Source organism: Ceratotherium simum, chromosome 6 (assembly GCF_057802395.1).
Source record: "Ceratotherium simum simum isolate JZ-2026a chromosome 6, ASM5780239v1, whole genome shotgun sequence".
Classification (NCBI taxonomy): domain Eukaryota; kingdom Metazoa; phylum Chordata; class Mammalia; order Perissodactyla; family Rhinocerotidae; genus Ceratotherium; species Ceratotherium simum.
In genome coordinates, this window is record NC_141905.1 from 28,763,192 (window position 1) to 28,775,892 (window position 12,701).

Genomic DNA, 12,701 nt, shown 5'->3' on the forward strand with positions numbered 1-12,701 from the left:
CAGTAGCCACATGTGACTAATGGCTACCATATTGGACAGTGCAGAAATAGAACATTTTCATCATCAAAGAAAGTTCTATTTGACAACACTACTAGGGATTTCCCTATTAGCCCTCCTTTGCTAATTCTTCTTATCCTAATAGTTGGATGCACCTGAATTTTCAGGTTCCCTGGCAAGCTTTGATTTGTCTACCTGTGCCATCACTTCAAAAGTAGTGACTCTGATTTTCCAAGCTCCCCTTTTCAGACTCGTACTTCTTCAGCGTCATCTACAATTGTACAAGGTCTCATTCTTATAACAAATCTTTTATTCCATAATATTCATGTGATTCTGCTTCCCAATTGAACTCTGACTGATAGAAACAGTATGTATGATATGCTATTATTTGCATAAAAAGGGAAAAGAGATTATGCATTCATATTTGCTTATGAATGCCCTGACTATTTCTGGTAGAAGACATAAGAAGCAAAGAACAGTGCTTGCTGGTACAGAGGAAAGGGTGGCTGTGCAACAGGGATGAGAAAACTCTTTCCCATACATTCTTTGACTTTGGGAGTTGAATCTTGTGAATGTATTATCCATTCAAAACAAATTAAAAAATTTAATGTGCAACCACATACCTTCTAACAGCAATGAAAAGACTATAAAATGCTAATTCATAGGAGATCAATCTCACAGATGTTCAATTCTAGACCTGGCTGAACACAGAGTTGTTATCTTTCTGATCAGGCATCAGTAAAGCCCCGGCAAACTCAAGGGACTCAGCTTTATTTTGTTAGATTTTCTTGACAGGAAGAATATGGTTCCAAGGTATTGTCATGGTGGAGGAAAACAACCTCAAACTCTTGACCCTGAAAATCTGCCCACGTATTTGGAGATGAAATTATAGGAAGAGGGAAGATAAATATGCTAATGGCTTAACAACAACACTGTTGGATGATTTAGTGTATGCTTCACTAAAAATGCAATTAGATGTTTATTAATGTTTCTGCACATGCCACCAGTGCCAGGATAATTAAGGTAACCAAAAGACAGGGAGATGTGCTAACATGATGGGAATTGAAAAGTCTTTTCAGCTACTCAAATGGTTTGGGAAGGACTTTGGCTATTTGAGTCTCTGATAAGGGATTCATTATTGTTGGTATTTGGTTTGCCCATTCAACCTTTTCTCTAAAATTATTTACATCATTAAGAGAGAAGCAAGGTCTCCAGTATCCTCTGGATGGATAAATGGGGAAAAGGGCTTAGAGGTGCCAATCAAAACGATTCTCCTTAGCACAGAAACTATCAACAACGAGCGATATAGGGTATATTCTCTTCCTCCCCAATACTAAGAGGAAGGTAGTTATATTACTTCGACATGGACTGGGATAAAAGGCTTTTTGTGTTCCTTTTCCATATTCTCCTCTCTATTCTAGATTTAGATTAGGGTTTAGAATCATCTAATTGCTAAAATAATTACTCCGGTTATCCTGCAGTGGTCAGGGGGGAATCCAGCCATATACAGCTATGGTAACCAAAAGAATGCAATGGAGTTTGCAACTAGCCTTACTGCTATGAGTTGCCCCCTTGCTCCATTTCAGTTTTTTCCTGCCTCTTCCCTCTAATTTTGGGATTAGGTACAAGTGTTGTCAATACTTAAGTATCCATAGTACCTACAGACTGCCAATTTCACATAAACATTAATTGCAGCTATACTGGATCTTATATGAATAAGCCCTCTATCCTCAGTGCCTGGTGGAACTGTGTGAAGTTAAGGTTTACTGGTACACAACATTCACAGAGTATTTTTAGTTCTAAAGTGCTATCCATAAACAGGAAAAAGGAAAATAGGAGAGAGAAGTAAAGTTAAAGGGGGTAAGGAGTGAGTAATGTAGGGCAGCAGAATTTGCTACCCCAAAATGTGTCTCTTTGGCTTGATTATTTTTAAGAACAAAAGACTCAGGAAGAAACTTTGACCTCTCCACTAACTGCCTAAAAGAATTTAAGATAGAAGGCCTGTTCAAGGAAGGAGTTAATACCATGGATAACTATAGTATAATATAAACTAGGCGTGGTAGACAGGGAGGAACCTAGCAAGGGCCATTTGATCAAAGTCCTCTCCATGTCTCACTGTCTCTGCAAGGCTTGGCAAACATTTGTTTATCAAATATTTGCTTTTCTATCTCTATGTGAATTGCCTTCCTCCTCTTTTAATTCCAAAACCACTACCCCCAACATCCTCCTTTGTCTTTAGCTGAAGATGGTATTTGAGGTGATGGCTTTGGCCATTTTAGGGAGTTACTCAGTTTTCCTGGGTTTCTCCCATGTATAGATGTTATCAAACTTTGATTTTCTTCTATGATTCTGCCTCACATCAATTTAATTCTTAGACCAACTGGAAGAGCCTAGAGGGTAGAGGAATATTTCTTCCTCCCGTACAGTAGAAAAAATTGTGTCAAAACTAAAAAAACTATCCTGGAAAGGTTTTCCTTCATTAACTATTTTAACTTTTATTAGATAAAGCAGATTTGTTCCATCTGCTCCATGTATATATAAAATCCTAGTGTTCCTCCTCATTACCTGACACTCAAAACCTAGTGCCTTCAATTCCTTTTCTCCATGTAGCCTTTTCACTAAAAAGAAAGGGGTCGGCCCAGTGGCGTAGTGGTTAAGTGCGCACACTCCGCTTCGGCAGCCTGGGGTTCACAGGTTCGGATCCCAGGCACGCACTGAGGCACCGCTTGTCAAGCCATGCTGTGGCGGTGTCCCATATAAAGTAGAGGAAGATGGGCTAACTTTCCTTAGCAAAAAAGAGGATTGGCCTTGGATGTTAGCTCAGGGCTGATCTTCCTTACACACACAAAAAAGAGTTACAATGTGGGGAAGAGGAATATGCTTACTCATCCAGATGATCGGCATCCTTTTCAAATACAGAAATTCAAACTGCTCTCTTACTCGATGCAGCTAAAAAGGAGTGGGGACTGGGATTCCAGCAATATCTTCCTTAGGCAAGGAGAGGAAGATAATATGGTGGAAACAAAATTAAAACCTATTTTACATTTTATCAAAAAGAAAAATGGTTTTGGGGCAGGCCCGGTGGCCTAGTGCTTAAGTACGCACGCTCTGCTTTGGTGGCCCAGGGTTTGTGGGTTTGGATCCCAGGCGCAGACCTGCGCACCACTCATCAAGCCATGCTGTGGCGGGCATTCCACATGCAAAGTAGAGGAAGACGGGCACAGATGTTAGCCCAGGACCAATCTCCCTCAGCAAAAAGAGGAGGATTGGCAACAGATGTTAGCTCAGGGCTAATCTTCCTCATCAAAAAAAAAAAAAAAGAAAAAAGGTTTTCTTTCCTATGTTTTAAAAGTTGGGGAAAAAGTGTTTATGGACTTAAAATAGCATTATTTGAGCTTCTGTGAGAAATGGTATCTAATGGCATAATCTCTCATTGGCTAATAACAGCTGAGAGAGCTTTGATGTGTGAATTTCAATATTTAAAAGGTCTTTTATAAGTCTACACCAATGCTGCTATTAAGCTTACCAAATTTACACTTTAATTTATAGTTATTCCATGAATTACAGACTCTTGACCCCTGCAAACTTCACATTCAAATTGACTTCTAGGGAGGCTGGGTAGATAGTTCACAGTTCCGAGATATAGATAAAGCAAAGAGTTGTTAGGCTGCCAAATCAATTACCAGAGAATCAAATATAATTTCTCCCCATTTCAGTTTCTACCTTTAGTTTCCTTAATCAACTTGGGAATAGCCCTATTTAAAAAACTAAAATACTCATTTCTGTTTTAAAAACACAGTATTAGACAAGATGGTTGGAATTATTCATTGATTAAAATACCTATAGTTTTTGACAACATAATATATGGAAGCTCATATCTTTACTTTCCTGATTGTTATACTTTATATAAGAATATATCAGTCAACTTTTAAAATTTTACTTATACAACAGAAAATCTAAATAGAATTAACTCTCCAGGTATTCACATACACACAAAAAACTGAGTATAATGCCCACGAGGTATATCCATGTTGTTGCAAATCACAGGATTTCCTTCTTTCTCATGGCTAAATAATATTGCATTGTATGTATATACCACATCATCTTTATCCATTCATCTGCAGACGGACACTTAGGTTGTTTCCACATCTTGGCTATTGTGAATAATGCTGCAATGAACATGGGAGTGCAGATAATGCTTCGAGATCCTGATTTCATTTCCTTTGGATATATACCCCAAAGCGGGATTGCTGGATGATGTAGTAGCTCTATGTCGGTCAAAGGGTACCAAACTGCCAATTATAAGATGATTAAGTTCTGGTGATCTAATGTACAGCATGGTGACTACTGTTAACAATACTATAATGTATACTTGGAAGTTGCTAAGAGAGTAGATCTTAAGTGTTCTCATCACAAAAAGAAATAGTAATTATATGAGGTGATGGAGGTGTAAACTAATCCTATTGTGGTAACCATTTCGCAACATATAAGTGTATCAAATCATCACACTGTACACCTTAAACTTACACAATGTTATACACCAATTATGTGTCAATAAAGCTGGAAAAAAAATAAAGACCAAATTTAAAGAACAAGAAAAAACCTCGAGTAAAATAAGCCTTGTAATTCTGTTATTTTAAAGAGAATTTCTAGTCCAAGAATCAGGAAATAAACAAGAAAAACATATTAGCATAGCTCATATATAGCTAACAATCCCTGGTCTACATGTTCAACTATTCCAACTTAATAAAATCAGTAATATCTTACTATTTAAAGGGTACTTTTCCATCCTTACTATACTTCTCTACACTTTTTCTAAGCTAGTTCCATTTTAACTAGGTTGAACACAGAGGAGTTTCTGAACAACCAAAATGCTACCAAGTTAACTCATTTAATTCATTCAATATAGAATGACCACCCGAGTCAATGGGGGATACAAAATCACAATGCCTTCCCAGTGTGCATTTATAAAGAAAAGGAATAAGAAGAATTCAGAAAAGAAATTAGCGACTTCTGGAAAATCATGAGGAAATAGGAGGTTAGGAAGAAAGGAAAAGGGCATCTTAGAGGAAAGGAGAGCAAACACTGAGATGGCAAAGAATGGGGCACAGTTCAGGAAAGAGCAAAGGAATACAGAATGGAGGAAAAGCAGGCAACACGTAAGAAGGAAAGAGAAAAATTTTAAAGGTAGATGTGGACCAGATTTTGGAGGCATTTAATACTTAGGCTTTCACGCAGAAATTTTTTTACATTAGACACAATTCTCAAAAAGAATCAAAAAGAAAGGATGTCCTAGGAGGCTGATGGAGGGGCGGTGGTGGTGGAAGAGGCATTAACAACAGCAGTAAGTGAGAATTAATATCAACGGCAAAGAGAAAAAAGTGACCAAAAAAGACACAACTCAAAATGCTATTTTAGAGGGCTACTTGGCATCAGTACTGTGCCGATAGTACTGGGGTGAAAAGAAAAATCAGTAATATTGACTCTGTCTTTATTTAAAATTTTGATATTTTGTTCATCATAGATTTTTTTGCATTAACTTTGGTTTTTAAAAATAGTTGATTAAAATATTACATATTTATCTTCATTACTGAGTTTTTTGGCGCCCTCTTAAAATTTGCACCACAGGTAAGTACCTCATTTTTTTGCCTAAAAGCATATAGATGCCAAAAGTTCCTGAGGATTATTAATGTACAATAATTGACTTTCAGACTGCTGACCTTGAGCCATCAAAAAGAAAAAAGAATTCCTGTTACAAATGCTTAAGAGGACAGAGAAGTCCATAATTTATTTAAAAAATATTCCCCCTATAATGTTATTAAAACAATATAGCTTTTAGCCTGTATGGAGGGAAGGAACTTAAGTTATATAGAACATTCATTTATGTAAAACAGAGTGACCATATCTGATAGTAAAGCATTCCAGTGTCTAGGCAGAATCTAAGTTTTTGTCAATGCGTTAGTCAAGTGCCAGATATTCAATGAGTTCTTCAACTGAAACAGAGTCTACCTGTACATAAAACTTTCGGCGTTCTTTGAATATTGTCTGTTTCGCAAGGTTATCCAGGGAAAAATAAAGTTCTTCACAAAAGCCCTTTCCACATTCCTCTGACCTTATCAAGGTTACTTTTTACCTCTCTTTGGTGGTCGTACGTGATACGTTAAGTCATTAATGACCAGCTTAAAGTCATCAAGGAGGAGCAGGTCTATCCCTGTTGAGGCAGCCACGCGAACGCCATCTGTGAAAAATTTAAATGTGAAAATTTAAACTTGTCATATGTCCATATTTATTCAAGAATGGTCAAGAAAAAGCAATCCTCAAAATAGACTTTAAAAACTACATCTTCTCTTTTAAATTTCAGTTAACTTTTTGCCTCATCGCCAAGTTCTATGCTACACAAAGCTTGTATCCTCTGAGGCTTTTTGTTTTCATGGCCTCGAGTCAGTGAGGATTTAACAACAGTTTTCTTGGCAGAACTTTATGAACAAGTGAAATAATTACACATATGTTTAGGTGTCAGTTGGAAATCTAGGGTCACTGGGAGAGCTGCATGGATATCTTATATTTGTCTATGATGGAAGTTGGTTGAGTAAAAAACCAATGTTTTCTACTATATGGTACTTTTCAGTATAGTTACTGATTAGTTACCAATAATCCAGTAGAGACAGATGCTAGGGTTAGCAAAGCACCAGCAAAGCTGGTCTACTAATTATATTACTAGATGAGTTGAGAATTAAGTATATTTAAAATACTTAAAGCATAGAAATGTGGCAAATAGTTAACAACTGGTAAATCCAAGGGTAAATGGGTATTTACTGTACTAGTCTTTTATGTTTTCTGTAGGTTTAAAATTTTTCAAGGTAAAAATGGAAAAAAATGTTAAGGCACTTAAATAAATGAAATATCATGTCATATCATATCAAGTCAAATGGGAATTTTTAGTGCCTTATATTCTTTTCAAATCATATATGTCTTTATTTTATAAACTTTTATGTGAAAGACATAAGATCTAAAAAGAAGTCCTAACATTTTATATCTCTGGAGATGAGGGCTCAACTACTGGAAAAATTTATTCTATGCCTAAGAGAATGATAAAAGGTCTCAATAATATAAAATGTGATTGACTGCTCATCTTAGCCCATGGCATTACACGTAAGGTGCTTTTGAATGAGACTCCCTGTGTATATACGTTCACTAAAACTGAACAATTATATTCTGAGAACTGGGAGAGAAATCACTGTCTCCTGACATTTGCTAAGCAAAAAAATGTGTTCTAAAGTTACGAGTACGGAATTCTTCTGCAGTGACGTGTGTGTGTTGTGTAGAAGTGGTTTGGGGAGAAATGAGGAGTGGGCGGGAATTAATAATGAAGGTCACTATACCTGGTGAATAGATTGCAACTCTGTCAATTCCCCGATCCTCTTCTTGCAGTTGTCGTAAAAACACACCAACAGAGTCTGAGATAGGTTTGAGTGTGAACTGGCAGCGTTCACGCCGGGATGGTAGCCTCACAGATATTACAGGTAACCCATTTTGATACACCACTGTCACATCTGAGTGAAAAAGACCCGTAAATCATGTTATAATTAGATTTCATTATAAGTTAATACATTATTGCTATTCTTATATGGGGGTCTATTATTATTAGTGAGGTTTAAGATGTTTTCAACCGTTTAAGAATATGTCCTTTAGCTTTACTTGAAGGTTATTCTGGGAACTGGCTTGTGGAAGATCATATGGATCACACAATTCATTTTTCAGAAAAAAGAAAACATGTAAAAGGATTATCTTCTAAGTGGGTCAAGGAGAGGCTTTCCCAGGAATTTGATGCTTTCCCAGGAATTCTTGGTATTGCTGAATATAAACCCTGATCCCATTTAGTAAGATTTTATTAAGTAGCCGAAGATTGCTGGGCCAGACTCCATAACCTGCAGGAGGTGGCTCTTCGGAGCCAGAGCTTTCAAGAATGACATCTAAAAGTACACTAATAAGTGAGATTCTTGCTCAAGGGCAGTCAACTCATATGGACGTATTATGATACAATCAAAAACAACTCCTTTTATGTTCTCTAGAACATCCTTCCAAGGTTAGCTAGAAGCCAAAGCTCAACTATTCGGGATTTCCCAACAAAAAATTATTAAGGGAAACATTATCATAAGCTATACAACTGAAAGGATTTTCTACAACAGCACAATGCAGAATTCCTTATTTCCTTATCTTTTTCCTCAGTAGTCTTGATTTACAGAGCCTTCGTCACTAAAACAAATATCAGAATAATGCCCTTTCAAAATAATTTTCAAATAATTTTTTTAAATAAATAAATTTTGAACGAGAATTTTTTATATTAGCAACCAGGCATTTAAAGATAATAAGTTAGCACTAGCCTGTGAAGGAAAACAGGCTTTGGAGTCAAATCTGGGATGGAATCCTGCCTCTACAACTTTAGACAATTCTCTGAGCCTCACTTTTTTTCCTATATAAAATGGATTTAATCCGTAACCAAGAGAGTTGTTGTGAGGAATAAATAAAATAAGCCATTTAAAACACTTAGCACCCCACTTGATATATAAGTGGTAATGTTTCTTTATCAGCTTTTTTTAGGAATCAAAAGATACATTCTATAATGTTTCTAAGGATTCATACCCCTCAAAATTGAAGAGTTGAAAGGAAATGTATATAGATTAATGTTCTGGAGATTCCAGATGCATCAAACTTTCCACAGTGGGAGTTATTTACATCTTATTTCTTTGCCTATTCCAGTAATTTATAAAGCCTACAACGTATAAAAAGCCTCATGCTACATTCTTTCATAACTTAAACTTTCAACGTACCCCTTATTGAGGCACAGTTTATAAATAACAAAATATACTCTTATTTTAAGTGGACATTTGATGAGTTTTGTCACAATAATCAAGATAAAGAACAGTTCCATTATCCCTCAAAAGTCCTTTGATCCCCAAACCAGTTAATCCCTGGGCAACTACTGATTTTATTTCTGTCACCAGATTATAGTTTTTTTAGAGTTTTAATTTTCTGGAATCATATAGTGTGTACTCTTGTATCTGGCTTTTTTTTTTTATTGATGTCTTAATAGTTTATAACATTGTGCAATTTTTGGTTGTACATTTTTGTTTGTCGATCACCATATACATGTCTCCCTTCACCCCTTGTGCCCACTCCCTACCCCCAAAGCCCCTGGTAACCACAATACAGTTTTCTCTGTCCATGTGTTGGTTTATATTCCACATATGAGTGAGATCATACGGTGTTTGTCTTTCTCTTTCTGGCTTATTTCACTTAACATAATAGCCCCCAGGTCCATCAATGTTATTGCAAATGGGATGATTTTGTCTTTTTTTATGGCTGAGTAGTATTCCATTGTATATACATACCACATTTTCTTGATCCAATCATCAGTCGAGGGACACTTGGGTTGCTTCCACTTCTTGGCTATAGTGAATAGTGCTGCAATGAACACAGGGGTGCATAAGCCTCTTTGGATTGTTGATTTCAGGTTCGTTGGATGGATTCCAAGTAGTGGGATAGCTGGATCATAGGGTATTTCTATTTTTAATTTTTTGAGGAATCTCCATACCATTTTCCATAGAGGCTGCACCAGTTTGCATTCTCACCAGCTGTGTATGAAGGTTCCTGTTTCTCCACATCCTCTCCAACATTTGTCGTTTTTCGTCTTTCAGTATTTTGAATACATCACTCCAGTCTCTCCTAGCCTATAAAGTTTCTGTTGAGAAATCCTCTGAGAGCCTGATGGGAGCTCCTTTGTACATTATTTTTTGTTTTTGTCTAGCTGCCCTTAATATTGTTTCTTTGTCATTGACTTTGGCCAGCCTTACTACTATATGCCATAAGGTGCACCTTTGCCTGCTGACATATTTAGGCAACCTTTTGGCTTCACTTACTGGTATTTCCTGCTCCTTCCCCAGATTTGGGAAGTTCTCAGCTATTATTTCCTTGAATAGGCTCTCTGTTCCTCTTTCCCTGTCTTCTTCCTCAGGAATACCTATAATTCTTATGTTACATTTCCTAATAGAGTTGGATATTTCTTGGAGACTTTCTTCATCTCTTTTTAGTCTTAGTTCCCTCTCCTCCTCCATCTGCAGCATGTCTGTATTCCTATCCTCTATAATGCTAATTCTTTCCTCCATACTGTCAGCTCTGTTCTTTAAAGATTCCAGATTCTCCTTTATCTCCTCCACTGTGTTCTTCATTTCCATCAGTACTGATTGGTTTTTCTTTATGATTTCAATCTCTTTTGTGAAGAAACTCCTTATCTTGTTGAATTGTTTATCTGTGTTTTCTTGTATTTCGTTGAGCTTTTTTATGATAGCTATTCTGAATTCTCTCTCATTTAGGTTATGGATTTCTGTGCCTTCAGGGTTGATTTCTGGGTGCTTGTCATCTTCCTTCTTGTCTGGCGATTTCATGTACCTTTGCATTGTGGTTCCTGTATTCGCTTTGTTTTTCCTCATCCTGGAAATACCTGGTTGCAGTTTCCACCTGCCACCACCGTGTGGGCGTTAAGGGCTGTGTAATCTGAGCCCTCTGCTCTCTGTCCCTGCCGCTCCGCGGCCACGGGCTGCCTGCCTGCAATCTGCCCTGGCCACTCTGTCTCGTTGGCTGAGCTGCAGTGTTGGGCATGCAGAGGCCCAAAAGCTCTCTCTTTTGCCCACTGGGTCCCTAGGGTGGGGGGCTTCTCGTTCACCCCTAGTTATCTGCTCTCCTGGGGTGCTCAAATGTTGATGGCACCCCTGCAGCAGTTCTGAGTCCTCTGTGTGGGAGTTTCCCACTGGCTGAGAGAGTCTGAAGAGCTATGGTTTCCCTGCAGAGGGTGTGTATCTGGCTTCTTTTAACGATTTTGAGATTCATTCATATTGTTGCATGCATTCGTAGTTCATTCATTTTTATTGCTGAGCAGTATTTCACTGTATGGATACACCATAATTTGTGTATCCATCTACCTTTTGATTGACATTTGGATGGTCTTTGGCTACTATGAATAAAGCTTTTATGATTATTCACCCTCAAGTCTTTGTGTGGAAATGTGTTTTTGTGGTATACCTTTTCTTATCCTTTTACCTATTTTTTTTTTTTGAAGAAGATTAGTCCTGAGCTAACATCTGTTGCCAATCCTCTTTTTTGCTGAGGAAGATTGGCCCTGGGCTAACATCTATGCTCATCTTCCTCTACTTTATATGGGATGCTGCTACAGCATGGCTTTGATAAGTAGTGCGTAGGTCTGCACCTGGGATTGGAACCTGTGAACCCTGGGCCGCCAAAGCGGAGCACGCGAACTTAATCGCTACACCACCGGGCCAGCCCCTTATTCTTTTACTTTTAACCTATCCATGTCTTTATATTTAAAGTGGGTTTCCTATAGATAGCAGATAGTTGGGTCTTGCTATTTTATTGAATCCGACAATCTCTGCCTTTTAATTAAAGTGTGTATATCATTTGCATTTAATAAATTATAGATATGGTTATGTAAAAGTCTACCATCTTGCTACTTATTTTCTTGACTCATCCATTCTTTCTTCTACTTTTCCCCTATTCTTGCCTCCTTTAGATTAACTGAGTATTTTTATTAATCTCTACTATTAGCCTATTAACTATAATTTTTTATGTTTTTAGGAGTTATTGTACAGCAGGTGTTGGCAAACTTTTTCTGTAAAGGGTTAGATATTAAATATTTTAGGCTTTGTGGACCCTAAGATCTCTGTTGCAACTACAGATGCTGCACTGTGGTGCAAAAGTAGCTCTTGGCAACATGTAAACAAATGGGCATGGCTGTGTTCCAACAAACTTTATTTACAAAAATAAGCAGTGGGCTGGATTTGTTCTATTGGGTTTGCTGAACCCTACCCAAAGGTTTACAATATATATCTTTAACTTATCACAGTTAACCTTCAAATAATGTGATACTACATTAGGTATAGTGTAGAGAACCATACAACAACATACTTCCATTCCCCCTGCTTTGTGCTATTGTTCTCATATATTTTATTGCTACGTTATAAACCACACAATACATTATTTTACTTTAACAACTGATTATATGCTAAAGAAATTTTAAAATGAGGAAAAATATATTTTATATTTACATACATATTTACCCTCTGGTGTTCCTCATTCCTTTTGTATAGATCCAAATTTCCACTTGGTATCATTTTCCTTTTGCCTCAAGAGCTTCTTTAAAGATTTCTTTTTGTGCAGGTGTATTGGCAATAAATTCTCTCAGCTTTGGTAAACTTGAAAAAGTCTTTATTTCATCCTCATTTTTGAAAGACACTTTTGCTGTGTAAAAAATTATAAGTTGATAGATTTTTGTTCCTTTCAGTACTCTAAAGAACTTATGTCTTCTGGTTTGCAAAGTATATGATAAATTTGTGTATATTCTTATCTTTGTTCCTCTGTATGTAATATGTCTTTTTTCCTCTGGCTGCTTTTAATATTTTCTCTTTATCATTGGTTTTAAACAATTTGATTATAATGTTCCTTTCTATGGTTGTCTTTATGATTATTCTGCTTGGGAATTGTTAAATTTCTTATATCTGTGGGCTCATAGTTTTCACCAAATTTGGAAACATTTTGGCCATTATTCAAATATTTTTTCTCTCTCCCACCCCCCTCCTTCTTGGATTCCAATTACAGTTATAATACACCAAGTGGTACTGTCTCACAGTAAA

General features: G+C 36.9%; 1 protein-coding gene across 3 annotated transcripts in view; it reads right to left on the bottom strand.

Annotated features, from left to right (window-relative positions):
- Nucleotides 1–12,701, bottom strand: part of MCU (mitochondrial calcium uniporter) — a 186,206-nt gene that overhangs the window by 16,802 nt on the left and 156,703 nt on the right. For all 3 annotated transcript variants that reach the window (XM_087432044.1, XM_004426993.3, XM_087432043.1), the window contains 2 exons: nt 7,380–7,550; nt 6,131–6,235 (listed from right to left, as the gene is read on the bottom strand). In XM_087432044.1, the coding sequence (XP_087288170.1) occupies nt 6,131–6,235; nt 7,380–7,550 (276 nt within the window). The remainder of the gene's footprint in view (nt 1–6,130; nt 6,236–7,379; nt 7,551–12,701) is intronic.